The sequence below is a fragment of the Plasmodium cynomolgi genome, chromosome 12 (genome assembly GCF_000321355.1).
Source record: "Plasmodium cynomolgi strain B DNA, chromosome 12, whole genome shotgun sequence".
Classification (NCBI taxonomy): Eukaryota; Apicomplexa; class Aconoidasida; order Haemosporida; family Plasmodiidae; genus Plasmodium; species Plasmodium cynomolgi.
In genome coordinates, this window is record NC_020405.1 from 2,977,390 (window position 1) to 2,997,274 (window position 19,885).

The 19,885-nt window shown below is 39.9% G+C and overlaps 3 protein-coding genes and 1 non-coding gene across 4 annotated transcripts; 2 read left to right on the forward strand and 2 right to left on the reverse strand.

Annotated features, from left to right (window-relative positions):
- Nucleotides 1-512: 512 nt before the first annotated feature.
- Nucleotides 513-8,206, reverse strand: PCYB_127670 (metacaspase 2; the record flags this gene model as incomplete). The annotated part of the gene is made up of 8 exons (XM_004224101.1): nucleotides 513-560; nucleotides 782-818; nucleotides 940-1,019; nucleotides 1,153-1,234; nucleotides 1,323-1,773; nucleotides 1,931-1,952; nucleotides 1,978-6,821; nucleotides 8,059-8,206. The coding sequence occupies 2 exons, from the start codon at nucleotides 8,204-8,206 to the stop codon at nucleotides 1,978-1,980; spliced, it is 4,992 nt and encodes a 1,663-aa protein (XP_004224149.1). The 3' UTR covers nucleotides 513-560; nucleotides 782-818; nucleotides 940-1,019; nucleotides 1,153-1,234; nucleotides 1,323-1,773; nucleotides 1,931-1,952.
- Nucleotides 8,207-11,572: 3,366 nt separating this feature from the next.
- Nucleotides 11,573-11,646, reverse strand: PCYB_127675. The gene has a single exon. It is a non-coding gene; the product is annotated as a tRNA-Met (tRNA).
- A 3,890-nt stretch (nucleotides 11,647-15,536) lies between these two features.
- On the forward strand, nucleotides 15,537-18,552 carry PCYB_127680 (translocation protein sec62). Its single transcript, XM_004224102.1, has 3 exons — nucleotides 15,537-16,261; nucleotides 16,652-17,662; nucleotides 17,900-18,552. Exons 1-3 carry the CDS (start codon nucleotides 16,247-16,249, stop codon nucleotides 18,002-18,004), a joined length of 1,131 nt encoding a protein of 376 aa, XP_004224150.1. The 5' UTR covers nucleotides 15,537-16,246; the 3' UTR covers nucleotides 18,005-18,552.
- A 493-nt stretch (nucleotides 18,553-19,045) lies between these two features.
- On the forward strand, nucleotides 19,046-19,664 carry PCYB_127690 (50S ribosomal protein L20; the record flags this gene model as incomplete). Its single annotated transcript, XM_004224103.1, has 2 exons — nucleotides 19,046-19,192; nucleotides 19,446-19,664. The coding sequence occupies 2 exons, from the start codon at nucleotides 19,046-19,048 to the stop codon at nucleotides 19,662-19,664; spliced, it is 366 nt and encodes a 121-aa protein (XP_004224151.1).
- Nucleotides 19,665-19,885: the final 221 nt, after the last annotated feature.

Sequence of the window (19,885 nt, forward strand, 5' to 3'; positions counted from 1 at the left end):
ATAATACTTGCTCATATGTTGCGTTGTAACGCTTCATAGTGTGACACCTTTTAACAGCTCTTAAATCTTAAAAAATAGGGTTTACTTAAAAAATGAAAAAATGAAATGTCGAAAAAAAAAAAAAAAAAAAAAAGGATGATATATATATGCAAGGCGAGCGCCGGAGGAACAAAAAATTAAAAAGGGGGAATAAAAACAAAAACAAAAAGGGAATTCATCATGGATATGTCTTATTGTGAACAAAAAAAAAAAGGAAATCAAAACAAACTCTACTTTCTCAAAATGGTTTTCATTTGATATTTTCACTTGATACCAAAAAAAAAAAAAAGAGGGCAAGCGCACACATATGCATTTTCGTGTGCAACTTATGCTTAATCAAATCCTCCTTGAAACAAATTAAAGCGGCAGCCGAAGGGGCGGGGGATAAATAAACGGGGCGACATCACCACGAAGGGAAACTCCTCTTAAAGGTATTTTACGTAAAAAAAAAAAAAAAATGGGGATCCGTTCTGTTAAGAGACGCATTTAATGCTCAAATCGATGATACCGATTATGTTTTTCTGCTCGTGGGAAAAAAAGCAAGATAATGTAATGTTGCAAAAGGGGCGCCTTTGCAGTTGCGTCAGGTGGATGCATAGCACATTGCTGAGAGGAGGGCTTTCTTTCCAAGCAGCCCAGTGCAAAGACATGCACTTGTACTGCCAAAGAATATCAGTTGGAATGGAAACAAAATAAAGCACATTCCAAAGGCGCCGTTTTTTTTTTTTTCCCTTTTGATTACCTTTTCATCCATTAGGGAGAAATTTCCGTTCGTGTTGCTATATGAGGGAGGGGATGCGAATGGGTATGAATCTGCCGTTTTGCTCATTTCATGTGCACATACAAAATAGGGGTACACTTATATGTACATTTGATGCGGAAACCGCTTCGTGTGGTTACCTTATCCGTAACACGCTCCTGGCGAAAAAATAGTTTTTCTTCTTCTTTTTGAACAGTTCCACGTAAATTTTGGTATTGTCCTGCAGGTGGGGGATGCGCAAAAAAGGGGTTGAGTTGGTTCGCACGTTTTGCCTGAGGGGCTGCACTTTTTCGTTTTTTCCTAGGGCGCGGCAACGGAAGCGCAGTCGGCAGCCCATTTTCCTGCAGGGTTACCAGGTCGGACACATTCAGGATAATGTACTCCAGGAAGAAAATTTTGTCCCTGACGATTTTCTGGCACTTGGTGTTGTTTCGCCTGGCGTGGGTGTAGCAGCGTGGGCGTTGGCGCACGGCTTCGCACACATGGTCATGGCGACCGCTGCCCAAGCCGAGTCGAGACCTACCTGACGTACAGAATGTTCAGACCCTTGGCTTTGACAAAGCAACTCACGAAGTACTCAATGGAGGAGTCCACCTTGACGTGGTCGCAGAATTTTATATCTTTTATGAAGATGAGCAAGCACTTTTTGGGAAAACTGGCCTGAGCTTTTTTCTCCTTGATTTTGCAAATATCCTTCATGTATTCATTTAGGTTGTTTAATCGTAAGGAGGGTTTCCAGAGTGGCTCTTCTTCTGGCTTTCCTTTTTTTCTAAGAAGCAGACTTTCGTGCGATAAGAATTTTATATCATCCGGCGAGTGATCATTCAGGAAGGACAACTTAAATTTTATGTATTTCAATTTGTACTCCTTCTTGATGTTGACTAGCACTTGGGACGCGACGATGAACAGGTCGTGGTAGGAGAAATCTTTTTTCAACACGACGATTGCCTTTCCGATGCAGTAGGTTAGGAGGCCTGCGGGGGGGGCGTGAATAAGTACGTAAGTACGTATGTAATTACGTATGTATGTAAGTACGTATGTTCGTACGTATGCATGTGGGTATGCACATACGAATTTGTGCGTGCTCTTGTGCACATTTGGCCCAGCCCAAAGGTATGCGCCCGATCACACCTATGCTCACACGCGTGTACATGATTGTGCGCTACCCTGCGTGGTTATCACCTACCTCTAACCCTATTTCTGATGAGGAGCTCAAAGTCTCCCCGGTCCCTCACATCAGGAGAGAAGAAAAAGATGGAGGGGACGAGGACATCCTTTGCATTTTGCTTCCTCTCCTCCTCCTGTTTATACAAATCGTGGGACAGGGGCATCCTCAAATTTTCGACGTAAATGGGTTCAACATGTCGATCTCTTATCTTGCCAAAGGTTCTCAGTGAATAGACGTGCTTCTTATTCGAGTTCACTAAATGAGCATTTTTGGAAATTTCACTGGAGTTAATGCTTTTATTATAAGTGATAGTGGTGCAGGTGGGGACAAAATAGGAAGTATATGTGGTGTCAAAAACTATGCACAGTTGTTTCCCTCCCTGTAACTTTTTAATTATATTAAATACTTCATTTGAATAGATGAAATTATTTTTCGAGTGATCCTCTGGCAATAACGCAAAGTTATTGTTCTGTGAGAATTTTGAATCAATTATTTTGATAGAATATCCACAGAAATAAAAAAATAATATGTCTCCATTGTTTGAATTGACAACAAATTCGTAGAGGTTATTGATGATGTTGCTTTTGTTAGCCTTTTGTGCGACGAAATTTCGATAGCAAAGGTTGCAATCATTTAGGAGTATCAATTCATTGAATTTGAACGTCCCTACTAAATGTTCGCACATTTCTAACGTGTCATTTACACATCCTTCAAGCAGACCATTATAATTTAGTGTAACGAGGAGAGCCTTCCTCTTCCCCACGTTGGGGGATTCTTCCTCGTACAGTGAATATCTGCTTTCTCCGTTCTTCACGTAGGAATTTTTTTTTTCTTCTTCTTCCTTTTCGAATACGTTTTTATCGCATAAATTGAAATGCACGTTATCCTTTTTCCTTCCAGGGTCATTCACCCGGATTTGTTTATCTTGGAACTGATTCGGGTATGCCTTATTTGTTGTGAAATTTTTACTGTTGTCATCTCCGAGGGGAAGGCCAGCAAAACTGGTTCGGTTGATCTTTTTTATCAGTTCGCTCTTTTCATCACTGGGGGGAGCGGTAACTGTGGCGTTGTTGCTTGTGTCGTTTGAAATGTCCTTGTCTAGCTGCAGCTTGGGTGGGTTCTTCGCGTTGGGCACATAGTCACCACTGGTTAAGCAGCCCCCACTAGGAACGCCGGCGCCATTTTGAACCCCCTGCGCGTCAGCGCTTGTGTTCTCATTGCAGAGGAAGGACGAGAGGTACGAATTTTTCATCGTATAGTAGGATTCCGCTTGGTCTGAGCGACTTCGCTCAGAGGTGCCATCCCCCATTTGGGCCTTCTTATCGAGCTTATTCTTATACTTTTTTAATTGCTCAAATAATTTTTTATTTTTGGTTAAACTGTTAATGCATTTTAGGCAGGTGTTTAATTCTTCGTAGACCTTCGACTTTAGCTGCAATATTTGATCAATATCGTAATGCACAATTTTTGGACTTTTTTTTTTACCTGTTTTTTTTTTTTCCTTTTTTAGTGATATGTTATGTGCGTCTGCACTTTGGGGGTCAGCATGTTCGGTTCCGTCCTTGTTATGTTCCCCCCGATTGGCATGCCTCTTCATGGAAGCGGTTTCGTGATAGTTCTCTTTAACATTTAGAGGCGCATGCGCTTTGTCATCCATGGAGGCGATGGACTTTATGTACTGATTATGATTATGATTCTCATTGGTATTACCCACGACAATTTTATTAATTTCGTTTTTGGTTAAGCTGGAAAGGTGGGCAAGTTTTAAGTGCCCCAGGTTACCTATAACGCTATCTGCCAAGTCATCCTCACTTCTTACATTTTGCATTTTTTTCAGCATACTAACGATGTGTGCGTTGCCATCAATTAGATTTATCTTACCCTCGATGTTTGGCCCTTCTCGGTTACCCCTGTTTAGAAGTTTAACAATTGGGTTTTCTTTATCGTTTGACAATGGGAGAGATTCGAATCCCTTTTCATTCTTGTACATAAAATGGTGCATCGTGCTGGGAATGCTGTTCTTCCTACCATTCGTTTGGTTTTCTTGTTTTTTCTGTTCATAGAGAAATTTATTCAAAATGCATTGCCTCATTAAATGCTTCGCGTTTTCGTTAATACCACTGGTGTTACCATTTGCGCATAAGTTGGGGCTACTTATAACTCCATGTTTTTTTTCAAGTTCACGTAAGCGATGTGCGTTGTTCATTAGGTGGTCGTCACTAGGGTTGAAATTTTGATACGTTTTAAAGGCATCCTGGTTTGACATCCCCAATTTGGTATTCTCTCTAATGTCCATTTCGTCGAAAGGATTTCTTTTTGAGATGTTGTTGCCCTGTCCGTACTGACCAATAAGTACACCTTCTTTATTACCTGTATGGTCATAATTATTGTTGCTTGTTCTGAATATGTTATTTATGTACTTATTCACATTCATAAACTCTAGGTTGGTATCATTTTTGTTTTGAGTTCCATTTTCATTTTTTATTCCTACTAAAATTTTGGACATTTTGTCTGAGCTGTTAATAAAGTTGTTTTGTATGACTGTGCTGTAGTTGTATATATTTTGCTTGCTGCTATTCCTGTCATGGTCACTTACAATTTTTATGGAGTTGTTGTCTGTCGCGATAGACTTTCTGTATACATTGTTCATCTGTTCCTTGAACACTTGGTTTACTTTTTCGGTGGTATCACTGGTGGCGTGCGGCACAGTGTTATCGGTTCTCATTATCGATTCTCCTTTGAGAGGTTCGTTTTTTACAATTGGCATGTTCGAGTGACTGTTTGGGTGGATGGCCTTCGTTGAACGAAGCTGTTTTTGTTCATTTATTGTGTTCTTATTTTGGGCTAATTCGACTGCACTATTTTTTTCCCACTGGTGTTGCTTACTGACGAGGGGCATATTTGTGGGGTCTCCGCTTTTTGCACTGTCCTTGGATGGGTCAAAATGGAGGGCGTGGCCGACATGGGGGGCCTGGATGGGCGGGCATTCTGGCGAGGTTGCCTTTTTTTGGGCTTTTCCTTGCGGATCATTATTAGTGCAGTTACTAGTGCAGTTATTGGCTCCATTATTAGCGCCATTATTAGCGCCATTATTAGCGCCACTATTTGCGCCATTATTTGCGCCACTATTTGCGCCATTATTTGCGCCACTATTTGCGCCACTATTCGTGCCACTTTGTGGAGCCCTCTTTGGACCCTCCCCATTTTTATGATTGCCCCCTTTGTGCGCAAGTCCACCCGTAAACTGATAAATATTGGTGACAATCTTTTCGTGGTACTTGTGCCGGTCGTCCTGATGCGCATTCTTTTGCGAAACGACACTGATTCGCGGACTTCCATTGGGAACTCCTCCCTTGTGCGCAGAATATATTTTAGCAAACTGATCATCTCGACGTAGGGACACTATTTCGTTCCCGCTCCTTGAGATAAATGCAGGAGAGGTGTACTTTAAATGATCTGAATTCTTGGCGGAAGCAAAACTGATGTTCGGGAGGGCATTGGCACTGCTACTACTGTAGTTCCATTTGCTATAATCGTGAATGCCATTATCGTTATGTACACCTGGTAGATTATATCCTGCCATATTGAACGCTCTATTTTGATTAGAGTTACTATGCATTAGATAAGCATTACTGCATCTAGGGTAGGGTTCATTAAGAGAGGAATCCCTTGGAGAGGTGGCAAATTTATTTCCTTCACATTTGGAATCAAAACTATTTTGTGACTTATTAGCACTGGATGGAAAAATAAAATTGTAAATTTTATTGAGGGTGTTATTATTTGGTTCTCTTTTCCAATTTGACGTTTCCTGGTTGTTTATTTTTCTTCTGAAGGAAGTGGAGCTTAAGTTTGTTTTGTTTATGGATGATGAACTTCTTCTTTGTCCTTTTTGGACATTTGGCAGATGGTCATACGAATTAACGGAAGGAGTTAAATTCTTATTTGGTTCTTTTTTTCGGTTAAAAATTTTAAAAACGTTTTTTCTGGACGCATCTTTTGTGTTCTGTGTCGGATTTAACATATGTAGGGTGGCATACTTCTGTGCGTCGCTACTTAAAATGAATGAACCGTTATGTATGTGACTGCCATTTTGTAAGTCCCTGTTACCATACGGTACATAGCTTTTCAGCTTAATATTATTATTGCTGTAAAAGTTAATTGGTTCGCGTGCATTCGAAAAAAAAGCATGGTTATAGTTATGGTTATGGCTGTGGCTGTGGCTAGCTGGGTGGTAGTTATTATCATATGATGAAAATTTCCCATTTGGGTACTTTACGTTACGGTGATTTTGCACCTGTCTGTTGTACTCATCTAGAACTATTCTGCTATAGTGCTCGTATATATTTTTGTTAAACTGATTAAATATATTTTTGTTTTCTTTCGCATCGTGCATTTGGTAGGAGGAAAAGTTGTTCGCTATACTTTGGGGGTTATAATTGGGCATGTTATGCGGTCCGATCGAAGAGGAGTCACCCTGTGCACGCGTGCTGGTGATGTAGTTCGCAGGGTAGTTGGCGGAGTAAATGCCACTACAATTGACGTTGCTGTTCAAGGTGCCCTCCTTTCTGTAAGCATGGTGGATATCGTTCATGCTGTTGCTGTCCTTGGACCTGATAACATTTCCATATCGCAGTCCGGAAATAGGATGCAAAAATTTCTTCGTTGGTATGCTATTATCATTAATTGAATTTTTTCCATATTGGTTATTTGTGACAATAAATGGAGATTTCTTCCTCACATGGACAGCAGGAATGACTTCTCGCTTTTCATGTTTGTTCGTACTTTTCACACCATGTGTTGTGTTGGCCATTCCGTTGCTCTTTGTTCGAATGTTTTTATTATCATTTTCGATATCTGCAGAGAGGTAAAAAAAAAAAAATAAAATAAAATAATACAAGGGTCTTTACATATAAAAGCGCTATTTGTGTACGTGTGCCGTATGAACTGAGTGTGTAGGCGTGGAGAATGGAGAGCACGCTGAAGTACATGTAGCAGTGGCATATTCCCCCGAGATAGCAAATGCCATGATGAGTGAACTTCTACTTGCGATTCGGGGGGTTGCTTTGAAGAGAATGGGGAGCGATTCTCGAAGAGACGCAATTTATGTTGCACGGCGCGATTTGGACATTTGGACACTTCCCTCTCGATCGGAAAGGAGTGCAATTATAAAAATTCGATAATAAACCAGGGTGAACATAAAACAGGGGGAATAGGGCAAGCATACAAGGCAAAACAAAGAGTCGTTTCGCCTCAAAAGCGGAATAACGCACCCCCTATCATTTCTTCCAAAATGTGCACACACATACACGCAGTTAAAAATTTCGAATGGACACATAAACAAACAAGACGGCCGCTAAACGGGGGGAAATTAAACTGTCACCTTATGTACTAGCCATAAAATGAAGATTACCCCATGGGGGAATATCCTCATGAAACATTCTAACGAAGCACAAAAAAAAATAAAAAGAAAAAAGAAAAGAAAAGAAAAACATATTTGTGTAAAAAAATGTCTCAGTTTGCAACCATTTCGTGTAATAAAAAAAATTCCCAAAGGTATAACATTTAATGCAAAAAAAAAAAATAAATAAATAAAATAATGCACGTAGCAGTTAACGTAGGGGGTAACCTGTTGGCAAACTTGCGCACGTATGCGTGTGCGTATATTTATGCATTCATGAATACATAAAATGTATGTTAACGTGTTGGGAGGTGGCATGGGCAGGGGGGACAAACTGATTTTGCATTAATGGAAGGCGCATAAAAAATGGGAGTGGTGTCAAAAAAAAAAAAAGAAAAGACAAATGATTAAATGTGGCTGAAAAAATAGACATCACGCGTATGCATACATATACGCTACATCCGCATATGTTCCATATGTATAATAAATGCATACACATATATACCGACGATTGGGTTCACTGGACAGATTTAAAAGCAAAAATTTAAGGCTGCTCATCAGACAACTGCTCCCCATCCGCCCGTTACACGCATAAGGTGTACACATACAGGTATACACATACAGGCGTACACATACAGGCATACACATACAGGCGTACACAAAACGGTTGCGGAAATCACCTCCGAGTTTTACCTTTTATCAGTATTCTTCCCCTGGAATCGCATGATATGTTGGCCGTAGAAGTGTCATAATCTTCATCCCCCAGTTGCTTGTTCTGTTTGTATATGTTAATGTTTTCATATGAGCTGTACAGTGGAGAATAGGTGTTTGCGTTATTCATTTTGATTCGAGAGAATCATGCGGGGGGTCAGCGCTGGTGTGTCATGCGAGTCATTCGCGTGATAGCTTCGCGAGGCTGATTCGCAGGCAAAATTCATGTGCGCAAATCCTCCCGATTAACAGAAAAAATTCACACAAACGATTGACACAATTGTGAAAAAAAAAAATTCTGACAATTCACGCAATTCGCACAGTTTTTTCAATTTTTTCAATTTGTAAATGCGCACAACACAATTATCCGCTCAGTTCACGCAATTTCCAGCAGGCACGTAAACTTCGCGCAGCTCGCTCCAACAGCCCTGCGGAATTCTGATTTGGAAAAAAAATTCATTTCCAACGGTGAAACTTTTTACAAAAATATATGCATGTGTTTTCACCGCGCCGAATTTTTCTTCAATGGGGTAAATATAACTTCATGTGAGCAAATATGATGCATTTTTTTTTTCTAAAAATATGCAGAAAAATTAACCAAAAAAAAAACAGTTACAGTTTAACTCGCTTAATTTTTCTGCGTATTTTTAGAAAAAAAAAAAAAGGCGTACATTTACGCATAAAAAAAGTGGAATAAACAGAATTTAAGTGGGGGAAATGGCGGAATGCATCACAGGTTAGCGAATTGCAGAGAAGTGGCAAAAAATAACAGTGCGCAGTATATTTCGTGATGCATATGTAGGCATATTTTTTGCCGTCAAAACGCATGAAAAAAGTGGGTGTCATTTTTTAACATGTGCATTTATGCATATACATATGCACAACTGTTTGCGGAGGTAAAACTCCACTTGGACGTACCTTCCTACATTCCTTTTTGTAGAAACAGGCTAAACGTTGAAGGCTACACATGGCCATTTTGGATAAATGTGCGCTTCTGAAAGTGACATTGTAAAATTGGGGGGGGTGACAACTAAAAATGAAAGAGTGAAAGGGGAAAAAATACTGCATATATGTAAAAAACCAAACGGGGAAGGTAAAAAGTGGCATCTATGTGTGCACGTTAATCAGGTTGTGCTGTTTTATTCATTTTCCTTTTTTGAAAAAAAAAAATGGAACTTCACTGAAATGTTCGAAGAAACATAAAGCAGTGCATATATTGGTGTGCACGGGTTAGTAAAAGTAGGAAACGATGAATTGTGATAAATGAAGCAAAAAAAGACAAAAAAAAAAAAAAACACTTTTTACCATTGGAAGTCCACATTTGTGAATATTTAAACTGCCTTCCGATTCGCGCGCAAGTTTTAATTTCCCCTTTGAAGGAAAATCCCAAACATTTTTTCCCTCTTGTTCCACTTTGTTAAAAGAATTTAATTATGTGCGTAACCGCGAATGTACGCTTTTATTTCACGTGGAAATTTCTACTAATTTAAAGACTTCAAGAAATGGGTTTTACGGGCGCATATACTTGCACGAACATCAGTGGGCATGTACGCAGAGATGGAGAGGTGGGCAGATATGTGCCATTGCACATGCAGACGCGCAAAACTGTCGTGAACGGGGTTTACTCACACATCACTCACTTTAGTATGGCTCAACCCCCACGCCCCCGTTGCTTCAATTCACTCAATTGGTTAACTTTTTATTTGTGTAACTGTAATTGGTGTGTTCAATGGGGTTGGCACATCATGTTGCTACAGTTTCGCCACATCACCGCACTGCAGGAGGGTCCCCGTTTTGGGCGTTATTTTGAAAGTGCATTATTTTGCATATTTTCCCATTTGGTGAATTAAAAGAAAAGGCTCCGTGTAGGCGTTGTCGTGCTGTATATGAGCAGCATACACAAGTCGCCTTTTTCAAATAACTATGGTAAGGCGAGAATGGGAGGAACAAAATTTTCAGCTTTTTTGCTGTTGCTGTAAAGCATTGTATGTGCGGCACATATTTGCCGCCACATGTTGACATTTTTACTTGCCTTTAATTAAATTAACCCGTACGTGCCAATTTTCTTTTTTTCCCGTTAAAAATTATGAATTGTGGTTATTCGACGGTGAGCATCCCAATTTGAAAGGGCCCTACATTAAAGTTATATTTGTTTATTCCATCCTGCGAATGTGGCAAGTTTTCCATGTAGGGGCATGTTCCCTACGCCCTGGCTTCTGATTCCGAAACTGCTCACATACGTAGCGTGCGTGTAGAAAGCATGTACATACACACGCGAGAGGATAATTATGCTTTCAAAACTGTTCACCTTAGGGGAAGAAGAGACCAATGGGCGTAGTAAATACGTACAGTACAACGGTATGTACATGTTTCACTCCCTTTTTTTCCCCATAAGAATTCCATTTTAAGGCCATATTTTCCCCCTTGTTATTTCCTCCTCATTTGTTGCGGCAAATTGGTGCACATTTGTGACCCCAGTTCATTACCCCTCCCCTTAACGTTACAGTTGTAAAAAAAAAAAATCCTCTCAAAAAGGACAACATTGTAATGACTGCTGAACTGTACGTACTGCTTAATTTATTCTGTTTCTTTAAAAATTCGCATACACACATAAGTGTGGAAGCAGACAGAGGAACGGCATAGTTTAACATGACATTTCCGGAATACGCATTTCAAAATGTTTCAAAAATATTCTTCGTCAGAAATTTAAAATGAATGCTATCCTTGTGCGAAAGGGAACGGTTATTTTTCCTCACACACTGTAATATTTGGGAAGCTTTGCCAACGTAACAGAAACGTCCCTTTAAAGATAAGACTTTTTCGTGAACATTAAATACAGTAGGAATATTCAAATAAGCTACTTCGTTTCGCACACAAATTTACGGAAAAAAAAAAAAAAAAAGAACAAAAAGGAAGGGGAACATGGGAATGAGGAAAGGATATAAGCAAAAAAGGGAATGCTTTAAAAAAAATTGCTATTTTTTGACGATAACGCGAAGGTCATATGAGCATACAGGAAAAGAAGATCTTAACGCAGTTGTGGGCACTTTCATCTAAATGCGAGAAAAGCTGAATTAACCTGGTAGGCACATAATTTCTTTAGATCGATCAGAAATTGCACACCGCATATCTTTTCATTACATTGGGAAAATAAAAATTGAGTAATTAATTTTCTGGCACATATAACAAACAGTGCGTGTATACGCTTGAGTGGATGGCTAAGCACCGCGTTTAATGGAAAAAAAAAAAAAAGATTTTTTTTTTTTTTACCTTTCTGAATGTGAGTAACTTTATTTGCAACTGAACTTAAACTACTGTTACCTCCGCGCGCGTAAACATATAAACACAAATGGATCATTCCATAAGTAATTTTATAAAATTTTGTTTTAAAAAAGTAAAAATATAAAAACTCTTGAGTTCAGAGATGGCGAACCATCTACAGTACTCTCGAATTTTTGTCGGCTAAGTCCTGTTGGGGGGCAGAACTTAGCCCGTTTGGGTAATGTGAGGCTCGAACTCACGACCTCGGGATTATGAGACCCGCGCGCTAACCAACTGCGCCAATTACCCTTAGGAAAAATAAGTAAAATTAAAAGTATAGTGCCTTTTCCTCAAATTTTTTCACTAGGATAACTCCTTCCAAAATAAATATGCGCGATGGGTGGGAAAAAAAATTATTTTGCAAAAAAAATTGTTTTGGGGAATATGTCCATTGGGGTGTATATAAATTTTTTTTAACGCAACAGTTTTGACTTATGTAAATAATGAAGCATTTGCTTGTAGTGTTACAGCTTGGGATAGGTATATATATTTTTTCTTTTTTCGCAAATGTTTTAATTTAACAACCATATGAAAAGCATTTGCGTGTGATGTCACAGCAAAGAGCAGTTTAGTAATGTAACTTATACGTTTTTTTTTTTTTTTTCACTTTTTCGAGCTCTAATTTTTTGGAAAATAAAAAGGGGTCATTTGGAGCTCGCGAATTGTTAGTGACTTTCCCCAAAATGGCTTCTTTTGTCCGATAACACTTCTCTCTCATAATCAGAAAGGCATACTTTTTTTTCTGCGTCAAAGGTATAACATGATTAATTAACCTGACGAATGCTTATCATTTAGGCAGCCCACTTTGCAAAATTATGTTCAATTTATTTTCCATTGTTGAGTAGTCCACATTTTGGTGCTGCTTCAACGTGCGGATGATATGCTTAACTGCATAATGGCGTTATTTTTACAAATGTGTTACTTTGTGAAGAGTCAAAAAATTGGGAAAAAAAACATAACGGTTAAATTTGTTTTCCCTTTTTACATTAAGGGTGACTATTTTCTGTTGGAGAAAATTGCACACACGCTAGAGGAGGTATTTAAGCAAAAGGCGCAAACTGTGATGCATAACGCAGTATTTTCTCTTCAAACAATAGGGAAAAAAAAAAAGTGTAATTTGCAATTTACTCTCCATTAAGCGGAGTGGTGAATGTGTAGAGGCATTTTTGAACGTCCGTACGGGGGCTAAATTATCCTCGTAAAGGCACGCACAAACCGTTGCTCCTCTTTTAGTGAAGAATATTTTTATGGGGAACGGACAGCCATTTAATCCCTGCGGCGAATGATTCATTTTTCGTGCCAAAATGGTACGCCAAATGGTGTTTCCCCTTACAAAAAAGGGAAAACGCAGACATGGGACATGAAAAAAAGGCGTGCCAAGCAATGATAAAACAGCATGGACTTTTTTTCAAACAACATTTTGATTTTGTCTTTGATTTTAACAATGACATTGACTTTAACATTGACTTTGGCATTGACTTTGACATTGACCTTGACATTGACTTTGATGTTTCCCGTTTTTTGCAATGGGAAAGCGCGGCATAAATGAACATATGTAGAGCGTACAAAAAAATGCCCTTCGCGTTGACCAAGCGCTGCAGGCAGTGCGCAATTGGGACAAGCACATGCAGCTACGTTTCGGAATGCCGAGTTCACTGTACGTCGCTTTCTTTGAAGGGTTAAAGTTGCACCGATGAGTTAGCATGGTTGCTAAGTATGACTTCAAATCATTTGGCGTAGAATTTCTGCGCAGAGGTTCGATTCCTCCTTCGGTGCGTTGAGAAGAAGAGGTATGCACGCGCAATGAAAAGAAGTCCTGCGTTTTATCGTTATCGTCCATTTTGTAGAAAAAGGAACTTCAAATTAATTTATCATATTCATTTTTGCGTGAATAAATTACTACAAGTTTGGGAAAATCGGAAAGAAGAAACATTTTGCCAACAAAATAAAAATAAAGCAACCCAACCTACTACCTCTATAGAAACAAAATAACTATTCCAAGGGTGAATAAAAAAATAGCGTTGCTTTTTCTATTTTTGTAGGGGCAAAACGATGTTCGCAAAAATTGAGGCATTGGGACGAAGTAGAATTGAAAAAGGAACAATGCGGTAAAAAGGGGAGAAGAGCCCCATTTAGTCGTCAAATGATGAAGTGTGCAAATGTAGCTGATCAACAAATAGGTGGGATGCCGCTTATGCGATTCAGGCAAAGGGGACTAGGCCCCATATAGCTACGCAAATGTGCACCTAAAGAAATATACACAATTAATTGGCCAAATAGACGTACATTTTTTATGTTAACATTTTTGTCACATTTAAGATTGAGAAGTACCTTGTTTGACGTGCCGATCCTACACCGAAGTTGGCCACCACAGTATATGTTCTCTTCGTTTTTTCTTTTTTTAAAAAAAGTTCGAAGCGATCAAAATGGGAAAGGCTCATCTTGTGACATTAAAAAAACGGTTAATTCACGCACGTCATTGTACATTTAGATATATGCAAAATTAGGCTTATTGGCAGGGAACATTCTTCAGCTTATATATTTTTTCTTTTTGTGTGTAGATTAAAGACGAGAATTTGTAAGTATTATCTGTAAGGCGTGCAACTTAATTGCATTTCTTATTTCCCCAAATGGATGAAGTGCCAAATTGTACGTCTTTGAGGTGTATGCCCAACACGCGCATGCCTCCCCATAGGAGCTTAACCATTTTAGGCAGTGGTGAACATTCTCATGGCTGCTACTGTGCAGCATTAGAACGTTACGGACATATGGTTGGTGGTGGTGGTTACCTTTTTGCTCTTTAAAAAGTAGGGCAAATTTATTTACATTCGAAGGGGAGACATCATATATGCAAGAGAGGGAACATAAAAAAGGTACCCTTAAAAAAGTGCCTTTTACCTTTCTGAACAAGTCATAACTATTTCGGTTTGGGAAAGAAGTCAATTGGTTTATATTGCCAAATGTGAAGGATGGTTTGGGGGGCTTTCTCTTTTTTGTTGGCCTACCTTTTTTCAGTATGCTTAGGGTTCACACACGTATTTGTGTGTGTTCATAAGTTATTTTTCTTTTTTGGGCCCTTTTGTCCCATTTCGAAAAAGTGCTTAACCCTACGTCTTGACGAAGTGGGTAGTGTGCGACGAGTTAGACGCACTGTCCATTGGGGGTACCTCGCCAATGGCATGTAAGTGACATTTTGTCATTTCTGAGTCAATGGGCGTGGATATACATTTTGTCCATACATCCCAGGAGGTTAATTACGTACCGACGTGTGCACAGATCAGATGTGTGGGCCCACTTTTGTCGCTTAGGCTCTTTCTCCACACTCGTAGCATTTAAACGAATGCATACATTTTTGTTAAGAACTTGTCATGCTTTCTCCCATTTGTTGATCTAATGGTCTGCATAAAAGGTAGCCCCCTTTGGCCATGTGGTCCTGTGAGTTCCGTCCCTCGATGGACAAACTGTGAACAATATATACTTCCTGCGTTTATCGCGGGGTTGCAAATATGTGCGGTCAGCAAACTCATTGTATGTGCCCGTTCAAATTGCGCTAAAAGTTTGATTGAACTTTTACTTTTTTTTCCTCTGCAAGTGTGTGTTTATCCAAAAATGGCAATGCGGAGGGGGAGTCAGCGCACATGGGCAGTTTGCGGTTTGCCGTCTGCGGAATGGGCCCCTAATTTGACCTATAGCCCGTAAAGGCTTAACGAACAGCTCGCTAAGGCATAAACCTGATCTGAGCGCGTGAGGGGGTGAAAACAAATAGGAGGGATGCACGAATGGAATTTTTTTTTTTTTGAAGATAATGATAATAACTAGGTAAATTCACTGCCATGTGTTTTAAGAGCAATACCGCGCGGGAATGTAATTTTTCCCAATTTTTAAAAAGTGATAAGAATATGAAAAATATCATATGCATAAAAAAAATAAAAAGTGAATTTGCGCAATGTGAGCAGCACTGAAATAGAATGCGCGTGGCTGAAATGGAGGCGGTGAAGCGGCAATGCATGGAAGGCGGAACGCGATGGCCAAGTGCGGCATGCCAAACACGACACGCAAAACACAGCCATTTAATGCCCCCCCAAAATAACCATATCTGATCAAACGATGTGAACGCTAAATCCAAGGTAGTGACGAGAGGTCAATCATCCGCGGGTGAAAGAATGTCAAAAGTAGAGGAAAAATCAACAAGTGATTCCAGAGCGCGAACACATTAACGCATGAATTAGCGAGCGGAAAAAAAATCAAACAAAGAAGGAAAAATTATGATGCAAATTAAGGATGCAAATTAAGGATGCAAATTAGGGATGCAAAATAAGGATGCAAAATAAGGTGCGATATGAAGGCATAGTCAAAAGCACGGCAATACAGTAAGGCAAAATAATTGACGTATGCATACATGTATATTTACATACCCCCAATGCATACGCGCAAATATTTACTTGCATAACCGAGCGAGGATATAATACAGAGAGTACAGTTAGGTGCAGGAAATTGAGAAAAAAGGCGAAATAGCGATAGAAAGAGGGAGTTACTAAGGAGTGAACGGCACGTACGGCACGAACGGGGACGTAGCAAAGAGTAACGAAGGGTAGCACTAGCGGAAGCGCAGTGAGAAGTACTAGGAGTGGCGCAACGATCCGTACGCACACACACACAAGCGGACGCACACAGAGGAACTGACACGTTATGGGCGCGCTGACCGGAATAGAAGAGAAAAAATATATGATGATAACACTGCATAAGCATTGCTTAAAGTAGTAGGGAAAATATATTCTTCTTCCTTTTTTTGCCATACAGTATTTTCCCTTCGATTAATGTTTTTGCATTGCCACTATCTTAGGTCAAAATGAGCAGATCAGAGGTAAGACTGCGAGTTTTTAGACGTACCAGTTGGTGCGCCGTTTTGCCAGCTTAAGCTTTGTGCATACGGTTTTACGCAGGGGTGCATACCTACATATGTGTACTTCCCCACGTGTAGCTAGTAGTGCCCATTAGTGCCTCTATAATAGGTGGTACCATGTTTCCAGGGACTATGGCTATGCGTGGGACGTAATTAACCTTTTTTTTTTTTTACGTTTCGTATTTTCACCGCATCACCCATTTTTTGGTTAATGATGGAGAGAGCGCAAAAAGTGGATGGAGTTAAATGAAAGCAGCGAGTCGCTTGTCCAAACGCACCCACACATGGTTGTGCAGACTCCTTTTTGATGGCTTATCTATATGTGTCTTTTCCACACTTGACATTTTGCAGGACTTAGATCCAGATATGCTTGCACTGTTGACGTGCGCATTCGATGAAGGAGTGAAAGTAAAAGGCGCAGTGGAAGTTGGAAAAAGAGCAGTGGAATACTTTCGAGGAGATGAATTTGTACATTTCCTTTACAGCAGAAGGGACATGCTAAAAAAAAAGTTCCCAAGTTTACTGCAAAATAGAACCCTTGCAGATTTGAAAGATATAGAAGAATTTGCAGATACGTTTATACAGAAGAGATTTATATATAAAGCGCAGTATAAGCCAATTAAGGGCATAAACGAGATCGACGAAAATGGAATGTATAGGAGACCGAAATGGCCAAGAAGGTTAATAATGTCTTCGAAACAGAATTTTGATAGGACAAGTTTTTACATCTTAGTTCATGAAAGAAATAAAAAGTTACAATATTTGATGTTAATTACGTTGATATCGATAGTGCTAATTTGTTGTATGTTTCCTATCTGGCCCCTGAGATTAAAATTGGCCTTGTGGCACTTATCTGTGGTGTTTATATCGCTTATGTCTGTAATTGTGTTTATCAGATTATTCCTCTTTATTTTCTTTTGGTTCTTTGGAGTTGATTATTGGTTGTTTCCCAATTTGTTTGATGAAGAATGTAACGTTGTCGAATCATTTACTCCAGTTCATCAATGGATTTACAGAAATGACACTTGGCTTCTAGTCATTGCAAGGATGTTTACGGCTGTTTTGTTAGCCATTGGTATACACCAATTAGGAAAAACTCATTCCATTTCAGACATTCGTAACTTTGCTACACAATCCTTTATTGATATTATAGAATGGGGTAATAAGAAGTTGGCTGCGTCTCCGGAGAATGTGTCTATGTATAAGTCTTTGGACTCTAAGGCGACGTTCGAGATGGAGTTCCAGGATGATGGGGTGGTGTATGACGAGAACGAGGAGAACTACGACTGCTTGAAGGGGTGCGGCTTCCAGACGTTCGAGGATCTCGTTCGCAAGTGTTTCCTCAAGTGCGAGTGTATGGAGGTACGGTGCGGTGGTGGCGGTGATCGCGGTAGCGGCTGTGGTCACGTTGGATACATTGGATACTTTTGCCTTTTCACTGCGTAGCCACAGCAGCGGATTAATGCAAAAACGAATTTCGTCCTCCCTTCCGTTTAACGGAATTTCTCCCTGTTTGATACTTTTCCGGGTGCATTTTTGATCACCCCTATGTTGCGCTGTGCACCCCTTTATTTCTATTTTTTTTTTTTCCCTTTTTAGAAAGTTATAAAGTCGGAGTGCTACAAGAAAAAGTGCTCACGGGTTACCAAGGAAGTTTTGGACGAAGCACACAAAGAAGCTTGCTTTGGGAAGAAGGACAAATAGGCATGTAGGGTAGAGGGAGACAGGAAAGGCTCAACATGTTGGCATCGGCACATCGTGTCGATATTGTTATTGGACTCAATTTATCAAACGTGTGGTGCAGTGTGCGTGTGTGTACTACCCCCGTGCAGGCGCCAGTAGCCCCTCGAGTCGTTCTCCAGGAACCATTTTTTTTAACCATTTTTCATAAGTAGTTTTACGAAGTAGTATGTCCCCCCCATTATGAATTAATCTGATTTTATATTTGTTTCATTTCGGTACATTTTGTTGTAGCTATTTCGCCCTATTTCGCCCTATTTCTCTCCTTTTTTTTCTTTTTTTTTTTTCGGCAGAGTTATTGTGTATATCCCCTTTGAATCCTTCCACGTTGTATAAACTGCACCTTTACTGTCATTTTATCCTTTTGCATTATTACATGAAGAGTTTTTATGAATGTTAATTTTTTGTATTTTAAAATGTATTACACGGGAAAAGAAAAAAATTATATCTACTTTTTTTTTTGATGGAATTTGTGTTTTCCTTTTTTTTTAAATAAATTTTTAAAGGTTTTTAAAAACGTATGATTAAGTTTTAATCGTATCAGCTTTTTACGGGAGATAATACCCCGTGGGGTTATATTTTTTTTTACGCGTATCTTTACATTGCGTTATTTTTTCCCCCTTTTTGGAATGGGTCACCACGGGGAGGTGTAAATAAGGAGTTGGCACGATGTACAAAAAATGATTTTGGCCTACATCCAAATTAGCATTCAGCCCATATGAGTGAGTCCACATGGTCGACACAGAGTGCGTGCTTCTGTAAGGAACAGCACCATGTGGGTGTTTAAAAAAAAGTGCAAATTTGTTTAAGAAAAGGAAGAACAAGAATGCTCAATTAAGGAGAAACCCCTACGTAATGCGTGAGCTGGAGGGAAACTCCCAACATTAGCAAACTTCATCCCATGTCCAAGTATACGAACAAACGCGCAGCAGCAGTAAAGCATTATTGCGCAGTTCTACCGATATATTTAAATTAAAAAAAAAAGGAGAAACCAAATTGAATACGATGAAACTGCCCAGGGAAGTTGTTTTTCAAGTTGCGAAAGGGTTTAGAGGGAGGAGCAAGGGATGTTTTAAAATTGCGAGGAGCAGGGCCATGAAGGCGTTGCTGCATTCGTACATTATGCGACGCCAACGGTATAGGAGGTTGCGGGTACGTTGAGGTGCATGAAATGGAAAAGTGGGAGATGCGCCAAGGGCGAAGGGGGTTACAAAGGGGCGTTTCCTTAAATAAGCACCCGCTTCCCATGCAGTGTGTACACACCTACGGAGATGGGCACGCGTGCAGAGCAGCCCTGTGTGCATTCCATTCTGCCAGGAAAAACTCTTCCCCACCGCTTCTTCTCACCTCTTCACCGCACTGCTTCTCATCACCGCTTCTCCTCACCGCTTCCCCCCCCCTTCAGGTTCACTGGATAGCCAGCATAAACAGGGCCTGCAGAGAGTGGAACTTCACGTACGCTCACTTTATGAACAGCCTGCTGAACAACAACATCATGCTAAATAGGAAGAGCTTGTACAGCCTGTGCTACACGGAGCCGATAAGTTTCAAATGCCTAGTGGACGAATCGAAGTATGTTTTTTTTCAGAGGAAGCTTAAGTTTAGGGATATCTCGCAGTTATGAGTGGCACGGTAAAGTAACCTCTCAGTGAGATGCCCTTTCGGGGAGTTGCGCAAACGTTGAAAAGGGTGTAAACCGTGGGAAAGAAATAGGTGAAGTGATTACAGCGCAAGGGTGTGAATTATTCAAAATGGTTGCAGCAGCAATGTTGCTTAATTGTGAAAAAAAAAAAAAAAAAGTTACAATTCGGATCGTAACAGGCTAGAGGGACAACCCCCCACTTC